Source organism: Fringilla coelebs (genome assembly GCF_963513975.1).
Source record: "Fringilla coelebs genome assembly, chromosome: 6".
Classification (NCBI taxonomy): domain Eukaryota; kingdom Metazoa; phylum Chordata; class Aves; order Passeriformes; family Fringillidae; genus Fringilla; species Fringilla coelebs.
In genome coordinates, this window is record NC_140034.1 from 25,644,807 (window position 1) to 25,667,189 (window position 22,383).

The window sequence follows — 22,383 nt, forward strand, 5'->3', positions numbered from 1 at the left end:
ACATGTAAACTTCAGAAATAACAAACAAATGTGCTTTCCTGTTCATTGCTTGGATCTGTTAGTTTTCATCATCCATTGACTTAATACTTAAAGCTTTTTAAAAAAGCTCTGTGTGCAAAGATTTGTTTTTTATGTTTTTTATATTATGTAGCAATACCTCACTAGTGAAATTATGCAGCCTTCTTACAAATGTTGCTTCTAATTTATTGTTTAAAGTGATTTAACACTAATGCTACTTTAACCAGTGACTGCTTGTTGAAGAGGTAAGGGTTTTCTAAAAACAGAAAATGTGTTGGGTATTTTTTGTAGTTTGGGGCTTGTAGTCAATTAACTGCTCTCAAGCACACAGGCTTTGTTACTGTTAAACTGTGATTTTTTTTTTCCAAATACTTTTAAAATAAAATTTAAATTCAGACTTTAACCATTAAGTTTGTACGTCTTCCACCAAAATAAAACCAAAAAACCTGTACAATTAATTCACGTAGCAGGTTGTAATTGCATAAAATACTCCTAGATAAATTACAGACTGTGCATTTTGGTGAAACCACTGTTTTTATTGTGTGAAGTTATCCTTCCTATTAAGTGATGAGATTGCAATTTTATTTCTACTTCTGTGTTAAAGCATGTCCTTATTTTTGAAGAAAGGAATTTCAAAATTTTCAGAAAGAAGAGGAATGAGGTAGTAAAATAAGTGCTTGTTTGTTTTTCTAGATGTGGCGGATGACTATAATAGAATTGGTTCTTCATTATATGCATTAGGAACGCAGGACTCCACAGATATATGCAAGTAAGATATTGTTAATAACCTATGGGGTAATTTGCTGTGTAGCAGTCTTAATGGTGGCCTGCTGAGATTGGTAGCTCTTGTTAGGAGAAAACCAGAATTTATTACATCTGTATGACATGAAAACATTTTCTCCTCTAGTATTTCATTGCTTTATCGGGCTGCATTTAATATTTGTCTGTTAAAAATGCTAATTTCTAAAGTCTATAGAAAATTGCACAGTTGAGATGGAAAAGTCCTCATCAAATAAGGAAAAAAAACCCCAATTCTTTCACCATTGTTCCAAATGCTTTGATATATGCAGCAAGCACAGGTCCCAGTCTGAGTATATGGATTTTTTTTTTTTTTAGTGTGCCAACATTCTGAAAAATCGTTCTGCTGTTCTGGCAAGTTTACTGCCCTTAGGAAAAGAAAGGAATCTTCAGGGATCCCCAGAACTTTAGAAGGGTGTCTCTATGTATAGGTGTTTGTCCTTTAATCTTTCAATGATTTGCTCGAAGATGAAGTCGGGTATATCTGACAGTAAAATTTAGTTTCTAGTTTAAAGAAGTCATTGCTTGTCAACATACACACGTAGTTAGTGTGGTGATGGTGTCAGTGTGATGATAGGTAGGACATGAAAGTTAACTTTCTAATACACCTGAATTACAGTGATATACTTCCAGATATGGTGATAGCTTATATACCAAATACTTTGATGATGGTATTGATATTTGTTGTAGCCCGTTAGGGTGCGTCAGAAATCACACCTGTCTTCTGTCAAAATGGTATCATTTGACTGTAATTCAGTCTGCTCTAGGACTGAAGCCCTGTATTGTGTCCTGCAGTGGAGATGTTGCCACACTATTGCTCAGCATCCCTGAATTCCAAGTAGGACCTATGTCCTGTTTACTGGGTGAAGAAAAGTACATTCAAATTTGTGTAAAGGACACTTGATAATAGTGTAAGACCATTGACCATGGTGCTGGTGTTAGGGATTTAATTCACAGAAGCCTAAAGAATCCTTGAGGAGCTGAGCAATTATTCTTTACTTAAAAATATCCATCTGTTATGCTTTGTTTGTCCTTTGCCTTTCTTACATTGCACAGTTCCCACACGTTTGAAGTTTGAAGCTAGTTCTTTGAGTTCTGTGAATTACAACTGTAAGCAATGCCTCTGCAATCTTTATTGCCAGACAAGACTATAGTGTGAGTTCTAGAAAGTAATTAGACTGTTCAAAACAATGTTGTAATATGAGCTGTTTCCTTTGCACAGGTTTTTTCTGAAGGTGTCAGAGTTATTTGACAAAACAAGGGTATGTACTATGAAACGGACATCATGTGTCAACAAGGCATTAATATATGGATTAAGATGGGTGCTGCTAGATGGAGCATTTAAGCAATGTGTAGTATGGAATGAGAAAGTGTAAGATTTCAGTTGTGTTTTGTAAAATGAACCTTTGGACTCCCCAGTCGACTAAACATTTCTAGGCAGTCTGCTGTAATACCCTTCTGTCCTCTAAAATGCATTGAGGTCTTCCATACTTGTTACTGGGAATCACAGAACTGTTATGGATAAAAGAAATGAAGACATTGAATCCTTAATCCAAAAAAATGGTGGTCATGCTGCTTTTTTTCTGGAGCCAAGATGTGTTTCTGCAATTATTTGACTCAAAACTAATATTGCTTATGCTTGTAACCAGTTTTTCATATATCTTTTCTTTTGCCTTACTTGTTTGTCTTAGTAGAGCGTAGATGTATGCCATGTATTAGGAAAACTTCCAAATGAAAAATGTGTGCATTTCCTAAACTGTCAATTGTATCTGCATAAACACATATTTCAAAGAAAATTGACAGAATTACTTGCTTTGACTCAAAATGTTGCATTTCAGAAATTATATTTTTTAAATTAGGGTTTAAAAATGCACTTTTGGATTCTATTTCTAATCTGTTTCAAATGCAAGCAAATTAGTTTATTGGTTTTTAGACCATTTAGTGCATGCAGCTACACAATTATTCTGCAAAGGTGCCTTAAAAATTTGTTTTCCTTTGATTCCAACAACATAAAACTGCTTGTGCAACTCTTAATATAAGTTTGTTTCTCTACATTTTTTCTAGCATGTGATAAATATAATTGCTATTGGGAAAAAAAAAGCAGTTTTCAATATAGAAAACCAGTTGTCAATTACTGCTCACAGATCAGCTTGTTCCTTACATTTTAATACAAAATCTTAATACTGCTTCTCATTTTGCATATTTAAGTATCCTGTCATTAATGCCTGATCTTAGTTTTTGAAAAAGACCATCTGTTGTCTACTGCATCTTGTACATTTAATTTGTATCATACAGATGAATACCCAAAGTCTGGTTGTTTTAATTCGATCCTTTTGCTTACTGTTTTTTTTGTTTTATGGTGGTTTGTTTTGTTTTTCCAGAAAATAGAGGCTCGAGTATCTGCTGATGAAGATCTTAAGCTTTCTGATCTTCTGAAATATTACCTTAGGGAATCTCAAGCTGCTAAGGTGAATCTATGGGTTTTTGTTCAGTGAAACTGTGGTTTTTTAACATAAAAAAAAAAGGAGAGAAAGTGATACAGGCTCATCAACTCACAATATAGATAGGTTAAAATGCTGCCTCCTCTAGCCTTCAGTTTTTCCCTTAGCTGTAAAACCTGTTTCTGTTGAATATAAGGAGTAACAAAGTAGTTGCTGATGTGGGACTGACTGTGTGGAACTGAGTATGCCACTTGTCAAGGCCAAATCAGGCAGTAATGAGAAACACGGAAGGGCTGTTCTCGTGTTTGCAGTGTATTTGGTGATTGCAATTGCAAGCAATTCTGCTTTTTTTTAAATATTAAAATTGGATATTCCATATAATCTATTAGTGCTGATACAAAAACACATGGGCTGAATTAGATATTCTGTGCTTACAGAAAATTTCATTCTTACTATTGTTTGATGTGAGATGGTTTAATAACATGACAGAATGAGCGAACATTTGACAGTAAACTTTTGTAGTTAGATGATCATGAACTGTTGCACAAAAAATGTTACTGCTGCCTCTTGGGCTCTGTGTGTATTTCAGATACATAATCTAAAAGTAGTTTGTTTCTAATCTAAGAAGCTGTGAAAATTCCCATGGTTTGCCTTCTTTGGCTTTTTGGAGTTTGATCTAAGCCATCTGTTGCTAGCCTCTGTCAGACAAGATGCAGACTAAACAGTATTATGTTGTGGATCTGATCTAGTATGGACATTCCTGTGACTTGGAGGATAAAGTAAAGTGAATGCAAATTTACTAAGACCTGAAATACAGCAACAAGGACTAAAATTAATTTGATTTTTTTAAAATTACTTGGAATATAATAATATCCTTGGGTAGAGTCTTATAAACTCCATACAACCTTTGTTTTTTTAATAGGATCTCCTATATAGAAGATCTAGGTCACTAGTGGATTATGAAAATGCTAATAAGGCATTGGATAAAGCAAGAGCAAAAAATAAAGATGTGCTGCAAGCTGAAACTACTCAGCAAATATGCTGTCAGAAATTTGAGAAAATTTCTGAATCAGCAAAACAAGGTATTTGGATGGTCCTTGATCCTATGTTACTGCTTGAAAATTAACATTTTAGTATGTTATTAATGAGAATTAATGTAATTAATAAGAATTGATTTTTGTACTTTTTCTTAAGCAGGAATATTATCTTTTAATTATTATTTATTTATTTTAGAATGTTCAAATTATATTTTACTTTGGCTTCTTATACCTCTGATAGGTAGAGCAAAGTCTAGGTGCAAATTACTTGTTAAGCTTTCTTTTTCCACATACATAAGCTAGGATATGAAATGATAACTGTTAGCAGTAATAGCAAACAAATGTTTTAGTATTGTTTAAAATTCCCCTTTTGGTTTTGTGCTTGTGAAGGCATCAGTCTGTCACAGATACGATACTACATTAGAGAAGGGAGAAATAATGAAATGAGATTTCACTGAATTACAGAGTTAATAGAGAAAAGGAACCTTATTTACGTGTTGCTTTTCTTCTGGAAACTTACAGTCTTTTTTAGGTTAAACTTTAGTGAGTTAGTAGGTATCTGAGTCATCATTTGTGGCAGATCTGTTCAAGGTTTAAACACCATGCTCTCCTGTTTTTATCACTGAAGAGTTGTTTGAGCCTGTAAATCTGGTTAATGATTCCTGTAAATGAGACAATGGAGAATGAGTGATCCTGTTAGCTACAATGGTCTATGCAGAAGGCATACTGTTGTTCACCCTAGTTTTAGCTTAGTATATTCCCTGAAGACTTTCAAGTATCAACCTTGAAAGAACAGTGCAGATGGAATAAGAGAAATAAATGTTAAAAGCATCCACTTGGCAGTCTTTTTCAAAAGAGCTTAGTGTCCACAAAAGGTTACCTAGAGGTGAGGAACTGCAGGGATGGTTTGCTGTCTTCCAACTGAGTCGCAGTATTTTTGAGCCCAGAATGTGCTGAAACTAAATGTGAGGTTTTTCTTTTCTCCCTCTCTCACCCTTTACCTCTTCCATCCTGAAGGAATGTCTTTTAATAGCTGAGGTCACTAGCAGGGATGCTGTTAATGAGTTCATTTTTATTTTCTTTAGAACTGATAGACTTTAAGACAAGAAGAGTTGCAGCATTCAGAAAAAATCTGGTGGAACTAGCAGAACTGGAATTAAAGCATGCTAAGGTAACTGTGATCCTTTTTGGCCTATATTTCAAGAGATTTTGAATATTATATGCTTGATTAACCAAAATGGCTGCAGTTGTTGGATGATACACACTTCACATTCAGGAAGGTGAATTTCAAGTTTTGTCCAGAAAGGTTAAATTTCTTTAATAAAGAGAAAATGAAGTATGGGTGAAGTGTCTCTGAGAGATTGGTATGCTTGAAGTGCCTTTGAAAAACTCATATCCTGGAAGACAATTTTGCCTTCAGTTTTATGTTTATTTGGCTGTTTGATATTTACATCTACAGAGTTTGAAAACTTACCTATTTTTAAAACTTCATCTCTCCATTTCACAGTGAGATAGGAAGTGGTTTCTCCTGTTAGCCGGATTTTGGGACTTGATGTATAGGATATTAAGCATGAGATCACAATGGCCTGTCTGGTATGATGAGTATGCTTTTTGAACCTTTTTGCCTTTAAACCCTAATCCATTAACAAAAGAGGCATGTTGCAGATAGCCTTTTCAGGAAAATAAATTTTTGTGGGTAAAGAACTTTAGGAGGCCTGTACTGTCCTTAAATTTCACAATGTATTTGATTTTATGGATGACTACAACAGTCTCTTATTTGAAGAATCTTATACCTGGAGGCAGCTTTCTTTTAAAAATCAGTTCTTTAGGATTTCTCTTCAAATCTAAAACTGCATTGGTTAGGAAGCTGTGAATTAACTCAGAATATATCTGTTGAAAGGACTTGTTGAGAGGCGTATTGCTACTTTACTTTCTTTTCAGTAGTGTTGGTGTCATTCTTTCTTCTGCTAAACCCATTGCTTGTAAAACCCGTGTGCAGTAATAAGGGTTGTTTGGGGAACTTTTTTTTAAAAGATCTTTGTAGGTGTAAGTTCAGCTTCATGAGATATTTATGTATTGCTGGTAAAGCAATCAGTAATATATGGAACACATGACTCTTTTTTCAGATGAACAGTCCTTACTTTAAATAGTCCTCACAATCTTACTTGAACATTTTTTATTGATTTGCCATATTGTACTTCAGTAAGGGAATGCTTGTGTCCTGCTTCAATCATTGACTCTTCATCATCTCTTGTAACTGACTCTTGCTGAAGTCTCCACATGCCTTGAAGTGGAATGCTTAGACAATGTCTCTGTCTTCTATTAAAGAATCCCTTCTTTTAACTATGGAAATCACAATGTTGGAATAATACTCTCTTTAGTTTTGACAGTTAATAACTGTGGAATGCAGGGGGAAGATGCTTAAATTCTGTAGCTTTCAACTTGATTCGTGTTTCCTGTGTCCTCAGTACCTGGAAGTGCTTGAAGTTTTTTAGCTTTATTTTGTTGCCACAGCTTGTGTTTAACACTAATTTCTTTGAATAGTATGTGACTTACCTTGTCTTAGTAAATTTAATAACAAGGAGTTCATGAAGCTGTAATAGAAGCTTTGAATTGTAGTTCTGCTTTTGAAGATGAATTTTTTTTGCTGACCCTTTTCACCTACTTCATCATGGAGCACAACATTCACCAGACAGTTTTGAATCTTTAAAGCTTTACAATAATAAAAGGTCATTTTGACTAAGAATGATAAACCTTGAAACATTAACAAATACTATAACTTGTTGAATGAAAGATGTTTCATTTCTCACTAGGTTTGAAAAATCTTTTTTTCAATGCCACTGTTTAATATTTAAAAACAAGCTAAGCTACTGATGGATCAGTTTAGTTGCTGTGTTTTTCTTTCTGTGAATTCTGGGTTTGATTATTACAAAATTTACAAGTACAGTAGGTTATATTTTTCAACATTATATAATGGGAAATGTTCTTATTAATGCAGTAACCAAGGTATTTGAAGAGAGTCTTATGGATAGGTTTGGTTTAGTTTTTTTTTGATGTAGTATTGTGCCTTGATGTGGGAAGAACAGTGCTAGAGGAATATGACTGAAAGGACTAGGTAGTCCTAATTTTGACTGGGCTAAGCTGGGCTGTTTCTAGACACCTAATTCTTCCTGAAGACTAGTGGAAGCATAAAAGAAAGCTGTGTTTTTCACGCAGGCAGTCAGTTAATTACGTCAGATCAAAAGCCCCCTGCTTCTAGGTTTTTGGCAAAATACTTTGCCTGATGCTGGCAGTGTCTGTCTCTGGTTTTTTTGCACTTAGTGGAGGCAGGCATGTGAAGTTTTAGTACCAACAAAAGGGCAATTGCATGGTAAATCGAGTGTGGAGCATGGCACTGACAAACTCTGCAACATGACCTATTACCCAAGTGTACGTGTTTGCTTCCAGCAAAAATGCTAAGTAGGGAAGAGGTCTGGGGACAGTGGATACCCACTGCTGCAGCCTTTTGTCTGGGGACAATGGATACCCACTGCTGCAGCCTTTGCTAGAATAGAAGTCTTCTATTATGGTTTTCTTTTTCAGTAGTGAGTGCCTCCAGACTAGATGGCATGCAGATGCATCTGTTTCTGAATCAGTCTACCCATGTATCTTCTGGACTTGGAGCTGCCTCACAAAAAACATAGAGCTGAAATAGGATGTAGTGGTGGGCACTGAACGCACCTGAGAGGCTCTTCTGGAGGAATTCAGACACAGTGAAGGCTGCTGCTTGACTTGCAGTTTAAACTTCCATGCTCTGTGTGGAAAGAAAAACACAAATCCTGAAATACAGAGGTTGCCGCACAGAAGAAGTCAGAGTGACCAAAGAACTGAGAGAAGGTTCTGAGGCACAGTTTGCATTTTGTGAGCTCTACCTGCCTGTAGCTCTAGAAGACTTGAGGGCCATAGGGAAATAAACTCAGTAAAGCAGGGACACTGTACATACAAATTCTGAGTAAACCTTCTCTGCCCAGTTATGTTCATACTACTTCCCTATAACATACTTCTTGGAAGTATTGTTAATATCGTCTTATCCTTTTGAATTACAACTCAAGACTTCTGAAAAAGCTAAAAATCAGACTGTGGGTTGGGTTTGCTTTAAGTTGATGAAAGGGCAGACTGCTGCCAGGAAGGATGATGATGCACGATTCTTCCTTTCCCTTATGTTGGCACAATTATGTGTGCAGCTGCATAGTAAGAAGGTGCTGAAAGTTGCTCTGGGTTTTCCTAAGCTTACTTTGTCTTGTTTTTGCAACATGTATCAAAACACACAGTTTTGTCTGGGAGGGTCTGGTAATAAAATAGAGCTGCCTTCTTAGCAGCAGCATGTACCCTAGGTTTATTTAGAATAGCTGCCAAACTGAAGCTTAGATTATCATTGGTCTGTGACCTACTCTAAACATACTGTTGTTTCTTTTTTCTGTGGCCATTCTGGCTGATTATCCCCCTAGGTAGTGCTTAGCTTCTGTTTTGCTAGTTCTGTGGTTCTTCATGACTTAATGCAGCTGTAGCTAATGTAAGACCTGAGTAAGTGTTTGGCCATTTTGATGCAAAAGCTGCATGTGGTGTACTGTTCAGTATTTTAAATGGTTGGGTTTTGAGGTATTCCTGTGTTGGACTTCATGTTCAGGAAGGGAGGTTTGATAGCTGGTGAAACTGCTACAGTTATAATCATGTAGCGTTCATAGCCTTGGCTGTACATTTGGAGTCTTTTGACATTGAATTGTACCTGAGTAAGACAGCCACTTCCTTTACATAAATAAACAGAAACATATATTTTCCACAAATACTAACATATACACTCTTGCCTCTCTGGGTTTTTTGGAAAAAGAATTTCTTGTGTACTAGTAACAGATGTCTGTTTGGAATTGCTAGAAGAAGGAAGTAAGCAAAATGCAGTGCTAAGGGATTTGCTGAAATGTTTTGTCAGTAATTCTTTCTTTCCTGAAAAGGATGTTTCTTCACTGTGGTTCTGCCAATAATTTTAATATCTACAGCTTAGGAGTGTGAGCTGGCAAGAAACACTTTTCTGAATATGAATGTATTGGACTTTCTCAGGCTGTGGTGATGTAAGTCAAGTATGTCAGATACTACAGCCACAAGGAGTAATGGCTCACAGTTTCTATTGTCCCTGATTTATTATAATTTAAGTAAGGTGGTTCTTGTGAACTTTGTAAATTTGACCTAATGAAAATGAATTATGTGCCTATTTGGAAAATTTGAGTAGACTGGCTGGCTTAGTCTGGAAATGACTGAAGTGTAAACGATGTTGTGATGGTTTAACCTCAGCTGGCAACTAAAACTCAGAAAAGTGAGAAAACTGGTGGGTTGAGTTTAAGACAGTTTAACAGGGAAAGCAAAAGCTGTGCAAGCAAGCTAAGCAAGGACTTCATTCACTGCTTCCCATGGGCAGGCAGATGTTAATCCATTTCCAGGAGAGCAGGGCCCCATTTTGTGTGACAGTGACTTGAGAAGACAACAGTCTGAATGCCCCCCTCTTCCTTCTTATTTCCTCCACCTGATATACTGAACATGGTGTCATATGGTCTGGAATATCCCTTTGGTCACTTGGGGTCAGCTGTCCTAGCTGTGTCCCCTCCCATCTCCTGTACACCCCCAGCCACTTCTCCAGCATGCCAGTACAGGAAGCAGGAAAGTCAGAGCTGCTTGGCAGTGATTGCCATCTCTATGTTATCAACATAATTTTCAGCACAAATCCAAAATATATCCCCATGTTAGCCACTGAGAAGAAAATTAATCCTACCCAAGTCAAAACCAGCACAGATGTTTTGGTAACTTTCTTTTTTTTCTTCTTAGAGTGCTACATAATGGTCTGTAAATTACAAATATACTTCATGCTTCTGTAATAAGATGGCCAAAAGATTATTGTCACACTTTAGTTACAGGTAATGTGTGCAGTCCATAAGTGTACTTCAGATTGAATTCCATTTGAAGACTGAAGACTTCAGACTGAAGTATTCCTTTCAATTTATTAGATCATTACAGTCACGAATCAGCTTTTCAGTAGACTGTAAATTTATGAATCCTGTACACCACAAAGATGGGCCACCAAGTCTTCATGTATCTTGCTTATAATAGAATTTATTCATGTCACTGAATTACAAGCCTTGTAAAAAATAGCTTGTGACTGTCCTCTGTCACTATAAACATAAAGAGACAAAAAAGCTGTTGAAGCTGTAACTGATATTGCTGCCTTCTTGATAAGACTGAGAAGGATTTAGTAGGCATAACTGGGAATCTGCTTTCAAGCCTTTAAATCAGTTAATTGCTTAATCTGGATTATAAGAACCTGAAGGGGGCATAGAATTATGATTTTAGCTTTTGGGGCTGAGGGATGAATGTCCTGCTTATCTATCACAAGTCATTGGAGGGCTTTTAACTGAAGGAGTATTTACAAATTCTTAAGGACTTCTGTGGACTGTGTATGAAAGGCATGGAAATCACAGATACTTACTTACATGCTTTTGTTTGTCTGAATTTTTTATACATTTCTTTTTTGATCCAAATATTTTTTTAGAAGTCAGCAGTTTCTTCCATGTTCGTAACTGGGCATTCAGACTGCTTTGTTCCTGCATTTTATCTGAGCCTGATAAACACTGTCAACAGCCTGACATTTTTTTCTTACATAGAGATTTCAGATTTGGGAGCAAATGTAGTACAGCTATTTCATAGTGAATAGCTAGTAGTTTAAAGTGATGTAAGCATACATAAATGAACATATGAATACTAAGTTGTGTTGGTGGTGTTTTTTTCCTGCAAAGTAAATTCTGGCTTATCAATCACATTTGCTTCATTCACAGCAGTATCAGTTCTCTAAATTCATTCAGATACCTGAAAACTTGTCTGTATATTTTTATGGTAGAGCCAGACTGCTTTAAATAAGATGAAAACTGTGTTTGGAAAGGCTACCAGAGCTTGGCTTAGAGTTGAGTTAATGTTCTGATAATCACTTCTGTAGCTCCAGCTGTAATGGCTAAACTCAATTTGATGGCTAAATCACCTGGCTAAGCATGTGAATCAGTCTGCTGTCTTTCTAACACGGCCTCCTCCTTGAACAAAGCTGTCGGCTCGAATGGCTGCTATAAGTGAGGAGATCCTGAGTGCCATGAATTGTTTAATATTTGCTGATGAATACAGTATTCACAGTATTCAGTAACACATGAATACTTACACTTTGGGGATCTCATTCTAGAGACAGAGCAATCGCCCTGCTATATAAAATATTTTAAACTTTTCGACTGTGAATTTCATTGCTGAGAGTGCTCTGCAGTAAATAGTTTTTGTGGCCAGACTAGACCTCTAGAAAGAAACATGAGAGGGTATTAAGTGCTTATTTTTGAATCTCAGATTGGCTCTCTCTATTTCCATGACACTCTATTCTTACATTCAAAAAAATTTTTAATACAAAAGTTAAACATATTTTTCCATTAGTTCAAAACCTGTCTCTTCTTCTTTAGTTGTGTCACTGCTATTTAAAAAACATTGTTCTGTCACAAGCGTAAAAGAAGGAAGACAAATGTGGTGATATTTTTCTTTATTTTTACAGGGTAACTTACAGCTTCTGCAGAGCTGCCTGGCAGTGTTAAATGGTGACACATAAGCTACGTTCCGTCCTCCCACTAACAAGGGCTGCCCTCCTCTGGATTTTGTTTTCATGACTTTAAATAGGCATTTACAATTCCCTGGAGAAAACATTTGACAAAGTGCACATAAGCAAGCTTCTTCTTTCAAAAGAATTAAACATGTGAAAGTAGCTCCAGACTATATGAACAGCATACTTGTTATACATACATATTCATGTTTATTTAATCATTATACGCTTTCATTGTTCAGAAACCAAATGCTCGGGTTTTGTGAAAATAGCCAATATAATAATGTTCATGTTATGAATACTATGATACAGCTGCAATCTTATTTACCTTTGTAAGTAATTTCTGAAGATCACCATTTGAAGCACATTGTTCAAATGGCCTAAATATTACCATTAGATATTTGAATATTGTTACTATAATGGCATTGTATACACTGTCTTAGTTTTTTTTCCATGTACTTATATCAAAAAACTTATCTTTTTTTCAATTGTGAACATTTCTTAGAAATTTTGGAGAACTTTGTGTAACCTTTATAACTATGATTTAAAAAGAAAAGCAGATGCATTAGTATGTTTGCCTTAACTTGTAGACTAATCCAATTATTGTAAAATAAACCATGAAATCAGTGATTTTTCTAAAATGATGCAGACACTGTATCATCTATAAGCTTAGTATTTTCTAGTAAATTAGATTAATTTGTTTTTTTCTCTATTCATTGTGTAATAACCATTGACTAAGTATTGGATTGGTCTGACACTACTCGCCCAGTACTTTTCACTTGCATTCTCAGGTTTTATCTGTTTGTCTGTGACTTTCCTATCCAGTGTACTTAAATTGTTTTGAGCTTGGTGGCTGACTCTGCAATTTCTTTGGCAGAAATACATTTGAGAGAACTTCCTGGGTTTCTTCTGAGAGAGGGGAAATAAAGTAGCAGAAGAGAGTTTAGAAGGTGCATAAAATATCAGTGAAAAGTAATACTGCCCCATTGTCATAGAGATAAATGTTTTGCTTCAGGTAGAAAGTGAAGGTATTCCCAAAAAAGGAGTGTGTTAAGAGGATCTCATTCTGCTCACTGGACTTAAGACTTAGAGCTATGAATCAAACATTGTTAGTTGTATTGATTGGCCTCCCTTCCTTGAACTATGACTCTTTTCCAAGAGGTGCTGCTATGTTGTGTAATTTCACGATGTCATAAAATGAGGCTTTACTTGATGAACTGCTCTTCACAGTGAGATTGCCGCTTTATAAGCAATATATGTTGTTTGCAGGCCTTCAGGGGAGCAGCAAAGTTTGAGTGAATGGTATGGTTGGAAATGCAGATCAGTGTAAGTCAATGTCTGATTACAGATGCCCTGTACTGCCACACAGAGGTGTGTGGTTTGTTTTGTTTTTTTCAGATAGGGTAAATTGCACAGTGTTGTATACTTACCCTGCTGCCTTGCACATCAAAACATTGCAAAGGCAGAGAAGTTTGCATTGTGCTTTGATTCATGTGCCCATCATCTCAGGCTTCGATGCCCAGTGCCCAGTGGGTCTTGGCAACTTACCTAGTTCAGAGTATTCCCAGCAATGCCTACTACACTAATACTGTGCTGTTCATCTTCTAGATATAACAGGTATAATTCCTAAGGAACTCATCTATAAATAGACTACGAGGGATAACGCTGACAATGTAAATATAGTTAACAATATTGTAAATATTTTAAGTAGGAGGTGGGAACAGTTTTTAGATTAGTCCTCGCTGTTGAGTGTTACTAGCTCATTAAATTTTTTCCAAGCCTCTTGGTATTGGGTGTGTCTCTTAAAGCTCTAACTCTGGCTCGATAACTCTGGGAAAAAAAGTGCTTAAAACGTGACCCGAGGACCTGCAGCTCCGAGGAGAAAAGGGAAAAGACCCGCCTGCCCGTTCCTCGCTGCCGGGGCCCCGCTCTGCCCCGGGCCTTGGCGGCGGGGGCGCCTGCCTTTCCCCGGCGGGGCGGGACCGGGGCGCGGCCGGGCCGGGCGGGGCTCGGCCGCCGGAAGCTGCGGGGCGCCCGGAAGGGGCCGGGCCGGGCCGGGCCTGGCTGCGGCAGCGGGCGAGCGCAGCGGTACCGCCATGAGCCGCCTGCGGGAGGAGGATGATCCGTACGTGGTGGAGGAGCCCAGCGACGAGGAGCGAGCGCTCAGCAGGTGCCTGGAGCTGCCGGCCGGGGGGTGGGCTCGGGCCGGTGGCGGGCCCCGCTCCCCGCCTGCCTTGTGCTGGCCCGGGCGCGCAGCGACGCTGGCGCTGCCAAGACGGGGGCATCGACCCCGGGCTGCCCCCGGAGTGCAGGAGGATCGGCCTCGGCCTTGCCCACATCAGCCGCGGCGATTTCCTTGAAAGCGGCGTTTTTCTACTTCTGACCGCGGAGTGAGAGCTGCCGGGCGCGTTGTGGCAGGCCGCACGCAGTCGGCTGAAGCTCCTTTGCGTTTAAATCAGATATTTATAGTCCTAAGCTAATAAAGTGTTTTAATATGCACATTGCCCATAAACATAGGAGTAAGGGCTCTCCCGTGCACCCCCAGGATTCAGATGTTCATTCTCCAAGTGACTATGTGCACGTTTTAGGCTGTTTGTAATTAGGTGTGTACCACTTCGATGTTTGTAGCTCAGAGGATGAGGTGGACGTGCTCCTGCATGGCACTCCTGACCAGAAGCGGAAGCTGATACGGGAGTGCCTGACTGGCGAGAGCGAGTCTTCCAGCGACGATGAGTTCCAAAAGGAGATGGAAGCAGAACTAAACACCACCATGAAGACTATGGAAGGCACATGGAAATCACCTGAAATGGGTAAATCAAGCTTAACATCTGCTGGCATATGAAATACTGAATTACGTGTTACTGGCCAAATAATCCTTAGGTTTTGGTTGTATAGTTAAGAATATGCAGCAGTATTTGCATCACCACATCTATACAGCACAGAATAGGAATTATGATGCAGAGTGGCTGTGACTGCTTGGCAGTTCATGTAGGCATTTTTGAACTTCTGTGGCCCTGAAATTTTGGGGGGCTTTTTTAGTGAATTTTATTGTAATCAAAGTTTGTGAAACAATGTGCCACACATGTATTTCTTTCACATTACTAGGGATGTCTTGTGTATTCTGTAGGGCACAGATGGGCCCTACAGAATGATGGTGGTGTCCTCTGTGTCTAAAGGGAATGTTGGGAGAAACTGTCCTTCCAATGGTACCCGAGCATCATCTTCGAGGGAGAAGGGAGCAGCTTTGCTCTGAGAATGCCTGTAAATGAAGTAACACAAGTGATGTGAATGATATGGGTGTGGGAATAAACTGGGAGAGCTGTTATTTAACACACCCAGGTATAACAGAGCACTCTGAACAGAGTAACTTGAAAGTAAAGGTTTGTTGTGGGCTGTATACTTGCTGTCCTTTTAGCGGGATGTTCTTAACACTTCTAATTTCACCTGTAGGTACTTCCTCGAGTACTGGGCTGACTGGATCTGCCAGCACTTCAAAATACTATGATGACATTTACTTTGATTCCGATTCAGAGGATGAAGATAAAATAGGTAAATACAGAGACAAGGGGAGGGCATCTTTATAGTACCAGTCACTCTCTCAGATCCTGTAAAATCCTCTGGGGGGGTCAAGAGGCTGTTTTTGAAGGCAGCATTTTTGAGAGGAATTATCAGCCCATATCAGCTCAGCGTAGCTCCTGCAATTTTATGATATATCCCAATGTAAGGCTTTGGGGTTATGCACTTGGAGGAGAGATAAGCCAGGCACGTAAGTGTCAGTTTAGATTTATTGCAAGGATGATAAATAAAAATTGGAAATGTATATTTTGATAATTTGTGTCTGATGGATGTAATATGTTCTTGCACAATTTTTTCCAGATACACAGGATGTCCGGAAAAACAGAAAACATCAGCAACGTCGGATTCTCTCCAATGATGAGCTGCTCTATGACCCAGAAGAAGACAGTAGAGACCAAGAGTGGGTAGACTCACAGAGGAGAGGGTAAGCAACCATAAATATTTTTGAATTGTAAGATGCTTAACATCAACTGAAAATTTTAAGTGAAAATGATAAATGTAGAGAAAAAGCCAATGCTGCCAAATCCATTATATGAAACTTATTTTTTCTATATAAACTTAAGGCATAAGAAACTTAAAAGCCTGTAAAATGTTTTGGGTGTATGTAATAGAACTTGAGTCTTCAAAACGACACAGACCTTTAAAATTTTTAAAATCAAGATTTCAAAATAAGCCGGTTTCATCTGTAGATCTCATCTAAACAACCATGCTATGAATTAAAATGTTGCAAGATAATTTGATTGCTGATTAATATTTGTTCCTGATAAATAGCGACTTTCTGGTTTTGGAAAACTTTGAACTTAGCAAGCCACAAAATGTGCAGAGAAAACAGGAACAATACAAAGGTACTTCAATGAGGGATTTTTGAAGGTTGAAGTAGAAAAATGGTTGTTGCAGCAGAAGTAAAATTTTCCACCTAAATTTATTGAATAAGATAATGAATGTTGCCTGCAGAGATGGTACTTGAGATAGCTGCTTTGTCAGAGGAGAGGGTTGTTAGACACAAATTCTCATGCCAGATGTATTTTCATATGTCTCACCAAATGAAAATACTCTGCCAATCAAAAGATACTGGTATGTGTTTTCCCCTCACCTTCTCATTCACGTTCTTTGAGTTAATGCAAAAGGTGTCCAGAATGAGCCAGGTATTAATTGGTGTATTTTAATGCAAAGAGAGGTTTGACATTGAATTGATATGACCAACAGCAAGAACATGTTATTTCACTTTTTGTCTCTGCTTCCTCTTCTTTGGAATTGGTAGGTACCGGAACCAGAGAAGAGCACCACAGCAGCGGCAGACAAAACCTGCAGCTGTTCCAAATAGTGATGCTGTTCTGAACTGCCCTGCCTGCATGACAACATTATGCCTGGACTGCCAGAGGTAACAACAGTGAACAATAAGGGGTCTTTTTGTAATTTCTTTTTCTTTTGCTCAGTAGTATTGTTAGTATATTCAGTTTGATCTATGGATTTTTTCATCTGTCTCGCAAGGTGGCCCGAATAATGAGAAGGCAGGTAGATGTGAGTCAGATTTAGGGTTAGATGCTGGTTTGTAAGAGTGATGATCAGTTTGATCTGCAGTGTGGAGATGGAGAAGAATAGGGTAGAATGTTAGCACAGCAGAGTAGGTAAATTTTTTTAAAAAATAATAATTGTGAAGATCAACAGGCATTTCAGGCAGAATTGGGGATTTTAGAGATACCTATATATATATATTGGCTTCATGTTTAGAGGCATAAAACTATTCTAGGTTATTTTTGTCTAAAAATGTCTTGTTAAAGGAGGATTAAGCAAAATACAGATAGTGTATTCTTGCTTGGTTTGAGTCTCAGCAGTTAAGGTTTTGAGTGCAGTTACATTTAAAAGTGCCAGGAATGTATTTAGGTGAGAGTCCAGAGTGTGTTTTGCTACTCTTCAGTATCTGACTGTATTGCAGGCCTAGTTTGTGTTCCTAACCTGTGCTAAGGAAAGGACTCTAGAACTGTGAGTAAAGTAGAACGAAATCTTCTGAAATGAGGAATAAAATACCTGTCATTTATTGAGTATTTTTGTTGATAGAGGATGAAATTGCTCAGCAGCCTGAAATCATCTAAGTACTGGGAGATGTTTTTCTCTGTTTTCACTTTGCTGGCTCTGGTACTCCTTGACCTTTTTCTGTAGTTAAGTATTTCAGCTTGCTAAGCTAACAGAAAACTATATTTTTATGGTCTTTCCTGGGTTTAATCCACTGCAATAGCTCAGCACAGTGTCACACAAGCAATAAACTAGCAGAATTCGAGATTGGACTTCTGCAGCCGCTGTTGTATTCATTCAGGCTGCTGTAAAATTGCAGCCTGAGGGACCTTGTGTTAAATTGAACTGCAGTACTGAATTTTGCTACATACTCCAGATATACAGTTGTTAAGACTGATGACACAGAATTATTATAGATATGCTGCTTCTAGCATGATATGATATTATTTATAAATAAGGAATTTCAGACTTGCATGACATTGTAGGATGTCAGTGCCAGTAGATAAGTCATTTACACTCACAGCTTCCTGATCTTTTACTATTATGAGGTATATGTAGCAGTGCATAATTCTGCAGTACCAATACCATTGTAGTCCAGGGCATTTCTTTCAGTAACAGACAGTATTTTTAAAAAATGCCTTAAAAAACAACAGATGGCTGCAATTCTATGTTTTTATTATTTTTGTAGCTGTGACTTCTGTTTATAAAATTCCTGCTTATTTGGCTTTCAGCCCTTTGGCATGTTACTTCCTATCTTTAATCCCATACTCAGTGATGGTAACAGATTTCTTGGAGGCAGAGTTGTATGAATGGTATGACTTGCATTTTCTCTCCTTCTCCATAGACATGAATCTTACAAAACACAGTACAGAGCAATGTTTGTGATGAACTGCATTGTTAACAAAGAGGAAATACTGAAATACAGAAAGAAGGAAAAGAGAAGAAGTAAGAAAATGAAGCACAGCAAAGAAATTGGCTCTATACAATCAAATCAAGAAGAAGAGGAAATATATCATCCAGTATTATGTACTGAATGCTCAACTGAAGTAGCAGTAATGGATAAAGATGAAGTTTTTCACTTCTTCAATGTTCTGGCCAGCCACTCCTAATGTGGAAGTGCAGGGGGAAAAATCCTATGCTGTTTTTCAGAGCGTGGGAAGTGTTAGACATGCAGGCACACTTGCCTTTTTGAAAATGTGGTCTTAAAAATGCGCATTTTCATCTGAGAACTTTATAATGGTTGGACTACTTGCAAAGTTTATAAAAGGCCTACAGTTAACTGCGTGTATATGAGAGCAGTATTTGTTCCCACCATTGGGCAGTTGTATAATTGGGATTAAATATTTTGTAAATACCATGTAAGATCTGTATATGACGATCATTCCCTGTATATATACTATCCATTCATTATCTCAGTGTGTATTAGAATGGCTTCTTGGAATAAATACTTTCTAGTAACTGATTTTCCATAGCTGCATTGGTTATTTTCTAGCAAGGGATAAACAACATTCAGTCAGAATGTTTGAGGTCATTAGGCTGTTGCTCTTGGTAGGTTTGCACATGTGGTCTGTGTTATGGTTTTATTTACCCTGGCTGGCAACTAGGCCACACAACTGCTTGCTCACTCCCCCCCACCCCCTCCCCCAGCGGGGAGGAAAATTTGGACCTGCAAACCCAGGGCAAGAGGAACCCACACTAAAGCAGGTATTCTGAGAAACCTTGTAACCCCTTGGCAGGCCCATGTTGGAGCAGGCTGTGCCTCAAGGACTGCACTCTGGAAAAATGACCCACAAAGGAACAGTTTTGGAAGAAGTGTTGCCTGTGGGACAGACTCATGTTAAAGAAGTTAGTGGAGTACTGTCTCGTCTGGGAGGTACCCCACACTGGAGCAGGGGAAGGACTTCTCCTGGACCAGTGGCAGGAGCAATGGGTGATGAACTGACCAAAACCCTCATTCCCTGTCTCCTTGCACTTCTGGTGGGGAAGGAAGTAGACCCAAGAAGCAGGGTGAGTTGGGGGAAAGTAAGATTTTGTACTTCTCATTATCCTGCTCTGGTTTTGTTAGTAATAAATTCAGTTAATATCCCCAAGTTCAGTGTGATTTGCCCATGATGGTAGTTGGTGAGTGAGCTCTCCCAATACTTAGGGCGTGGACCTTTGTGTGTGTTTCCTCTGTCCATTTGCAGAGGGGAGAGAGAGAGCAGCTTTGCTGGGTATCTGGTGTCCAGCCAGGGTCAATCCACCATAACAACACAACTGCTTACTACCTGCTGACCCAGAGCCAGCTTGTGTTTGAACAGTGACCATCTGCCTTCCAGGTACCTCCCCCAGTTTATATACTGGGCATGATATTGTAGGGTATGGAATATTCCTTTGGCCAGTTTGGTCACTTGTCCTGGCCAGGCTCCCTCCCAGTTGTTTGTGGTGCTCCTCACTGGCAGAGCATGAGACACTGAAAAGCCCTTGACTTATCCTAAGTGCCACTTAGTGTTTTCCCAGTGAGCAAGGTCAGAAACACAGACACGGACACACCAATTTAAGGAACAGTGTAATTTACTGTAATGCAAAACTGCAAAGAGTCACAAAAGGATAGCCTGTACAATGCACATAATTCTTAGCAAAGAATTCCAAAGGATAAGATAAGCAATGCACTGAATTGTTACTATGGAAGAATGCCTACAGTGATTAAGACACCTACATCACTAGTTACCCTATTACTTGACCATCATCCAGGTCCTCAAAAGATCAGCTGTGGGGAGAAGCTGTCACAGCCAAGGACTGGAGAACCATGCCCAGTAACAGAACTCCAGTGGTGTGTCCACCTTGCAGGCCTCCAGGCTCCCCGACTTTGCTGTGAAAGTAGCCCAGATTTCATACTGTTAAACAAACAAGCTGACATAATTTCAAATTTCATTCTTCTATTGGCTTTTCCCTAAAGCCTCACCAAGGCTCCAGGAGGGAACCAATGGAGTTGTCTTTGATCCTATACACCCCTAGTAAGGCATTCCCAGGTTTCTAGATATGGAAAGGTTTGCAAATAAATGAATATATATAACAATACTTTATTAATGAGTGAATACACACATAACTTTTGGCTGGAATATTCACCTAAAAGTTAACTTTGGCTCAGGGGCTGTTGTTTGGGCCTTAGTAGTTAACATAGCAACAACCAAAACATCATGGTGTTCATGAGAACATTATTCTCAGACTGAATCCAAATTACTGACAAGAATATGAACTCCATCCCAGCCAAAACCAGGACACTCTGATAAAGAAATAATTGTCATGATATTTGGATTTTTGGTTCATCATGATCTCAAAAAATTGAAACTTTATACAGGGTGGAAGATGAGCTTATTTTGCTGGCATGGACTGTTCTGCCACTGATCATGTAAATCAACATGCCTAGTAATACAGCTAAATGTTGTACATGTAAATATGTCTATTTACATATACATAGTAGAAGAAAGTACAGGACTTTATTGTTTTTCCTTATGATGATACATATTAAGAAGAAATTTATAGTCAGATCTATTACCATAGAACTAGTTTGCTTTTTCTGTTTCTTTAGTACATCTACAGCCTCTTTATGGAAACACAAAGAGCTTCTGTACTTGGTATTTATGTCTATGAAGCTACTGAATTGTTAATTCTGGATCCTTCTCTGTCTTCATTCAGGTGTGTGCCCTAGAAGCACACTCTTTATTTGTAACATCTCTTATAGCCTGATAGTTTTTAACTGTACCTTGAACAAAGGTCTGTCTAAAAAAAAAAATCTCATCTTTTTGTTTTTTCTCATAACAGTACTAGGAGGCAGAAACCTGAATAACATCTTTTGTGCCTTAGATTATAATAAAATCTTGTAACTCTTTGATTACCTTTTGTAGTACCTGGTGTGGTATTTTACTGATCTGCACACACTCATTCTATGCTGTTACATGAGATTAGGAAGAAATAAACATGCTGGTTCTTCTGTCAGGATTACATAAGGAAAACATGGAATAACTATTTTCAAATCAGCAGAAACTGAACCTCTGCTTGATGAAGTAGAGAACTGTTGCTGCAGCTGCTGAAGGCGTGATTGGTCAGGATGCTGTGCCTTCCTCTGCATATGTAACCTAGGAACAAAATGGAGGTCTACTGGTTCTGAGGCTTGGGGTATGCGTGAGACAAGATTTCAATCTCATCTTTGCTACTACCTACATTCAGACTCAAGAATGAAGTATCTAACTTGCAGTATCAGGTAGCTGTGGGATCATGTGAAGTGGGATAAATTCTTTGTGCCACAAGCTAAGAGGTGTACACAGGAAATTTTGAATATATGAAGAACTGTTTCTTGGTAGAAGTGTGGAGGAATACATGTAATAGGGAATATGGTCTGTGCTCTGGAGCGTGCTGGCCTTGATTTACTTCTCTTTACATTCCAGATGAAACAGAAAGGCTCTCTGTGTCAGGTTAAGGATGTTTGCACTGACCTGCTGGAAACATGAGCATGTGAGAATGTAGTTCAAGGGCTAAAGTGTTGATGCAGGTGGTATCAGGAGAAACAATTACATGATGACAGTCCCTAAGCAGGGGTAGAATGGAGCTGGAAAAGGAGGGAAAACTGTACAAAGGAATAATGTCCATTTCCATAAGGGGCTAACTAGCAAAAAAACTCTCATGAGTATGCACCATACCAAAAAAGCGTAAGGGGCCACCTACCTGGTGGGTTAGGGCAGATGTATGAGATTGTGAAGCTGGCACGCCTCTAGGCATTACCTTTCCTCTCATCCCAGATCCTTAATTGATGCTGCATTTTGCTTCCCTTACCACTTGAATTGCAGAGTGTTTTGTTAGGAATCACAGGAAC

The 22,383-nt window shown here is 38.5% G+C and overlaps 2 protein-coding genes across 2 annotated transcripts in view; both read left to right on the top strand.

Moving 5' to 3' along the window:
- The window catches only part of SNX6 (sorting nexin 6), a 28,437-nt gene extending 15,645 nt beyond the window's left edge, over positions 1-12,792 (top strand). The window contains exons 9-14 of the mRNA XM_084207132.1: positions 712-787; positions 2,039-2,078; positions 3,198-3,284; positions 4,180-4,339; positions 5,380-5,465; positions 11,898-12,792. Coding sequence (XP_084063258.1) covers positions 712-787; positions 2,039-2,078; positions 3,198-3,284; positions 4,180-4,339; positions 5,380-5,465; positions 11,898-11,951 — 503 coding nt within the window. The 3' untranslated portion in view covers positions 11,952-12,792. The remainder of the gene's footprint in view (positions 1-711; positions 788-2,038; positions 2,079-3,197; positions 3,285-4,179; positions 4,340-5,379; positions 5,466-11,897) is intronic.
- A 1,058-nt stretch (positions 12,793-13,850) lies between these two features.
- Positions 13,851-18,971, top strand: EAPP (E2F associated phosphoprotein). Its single transcript, XM_084207133.1, has 6 exons — positions 13,851-14,112; positions 14,571-14,752; positions 15,393-15,491; positions 15,819-15,942; positions 16,780-16,899; positions 18,376-18,971. The coding sequence occupies exons 1-6, from the start codon at positions 14,039-14,041 to the stop codon at positions 18,638-18,640; spliced, it is 864 nt and encodes a 287-aa protein (XP_084063259.1). The 5' UTR covers positions 13,851-14,038; the 3' UTR covers positions 18,641-18,971.
- Positions 18,972-22,383: the final 3,412 nt, after the last annotated feature.

Excerpts from the sequence above, each read along its gene's own strand:
- EAPP (XM_084207133.1), top strand. The coding sequence starts at position 14,039 with ATGAGCCGCCTGCGGGAGGAGGATGATCCGTACGTGGTGGAGGAGCCC. Across the intron at positions 14,113-14,570 it reads GAGGAGCGAGCGCTCAGCAG|CTCAGAGGATGAGGTGGACG; the intron begins GTGCCTGGAGCT and ends CGATGTTTGTAG. Across the intron at positions 14,753-15,392 it reads ATGGAAATCACCTGAAATGG|GTACTTCCTCGAGTACTGGG; the intron begins GTAAATCAAGCT and ends TTTCACCTGTAG.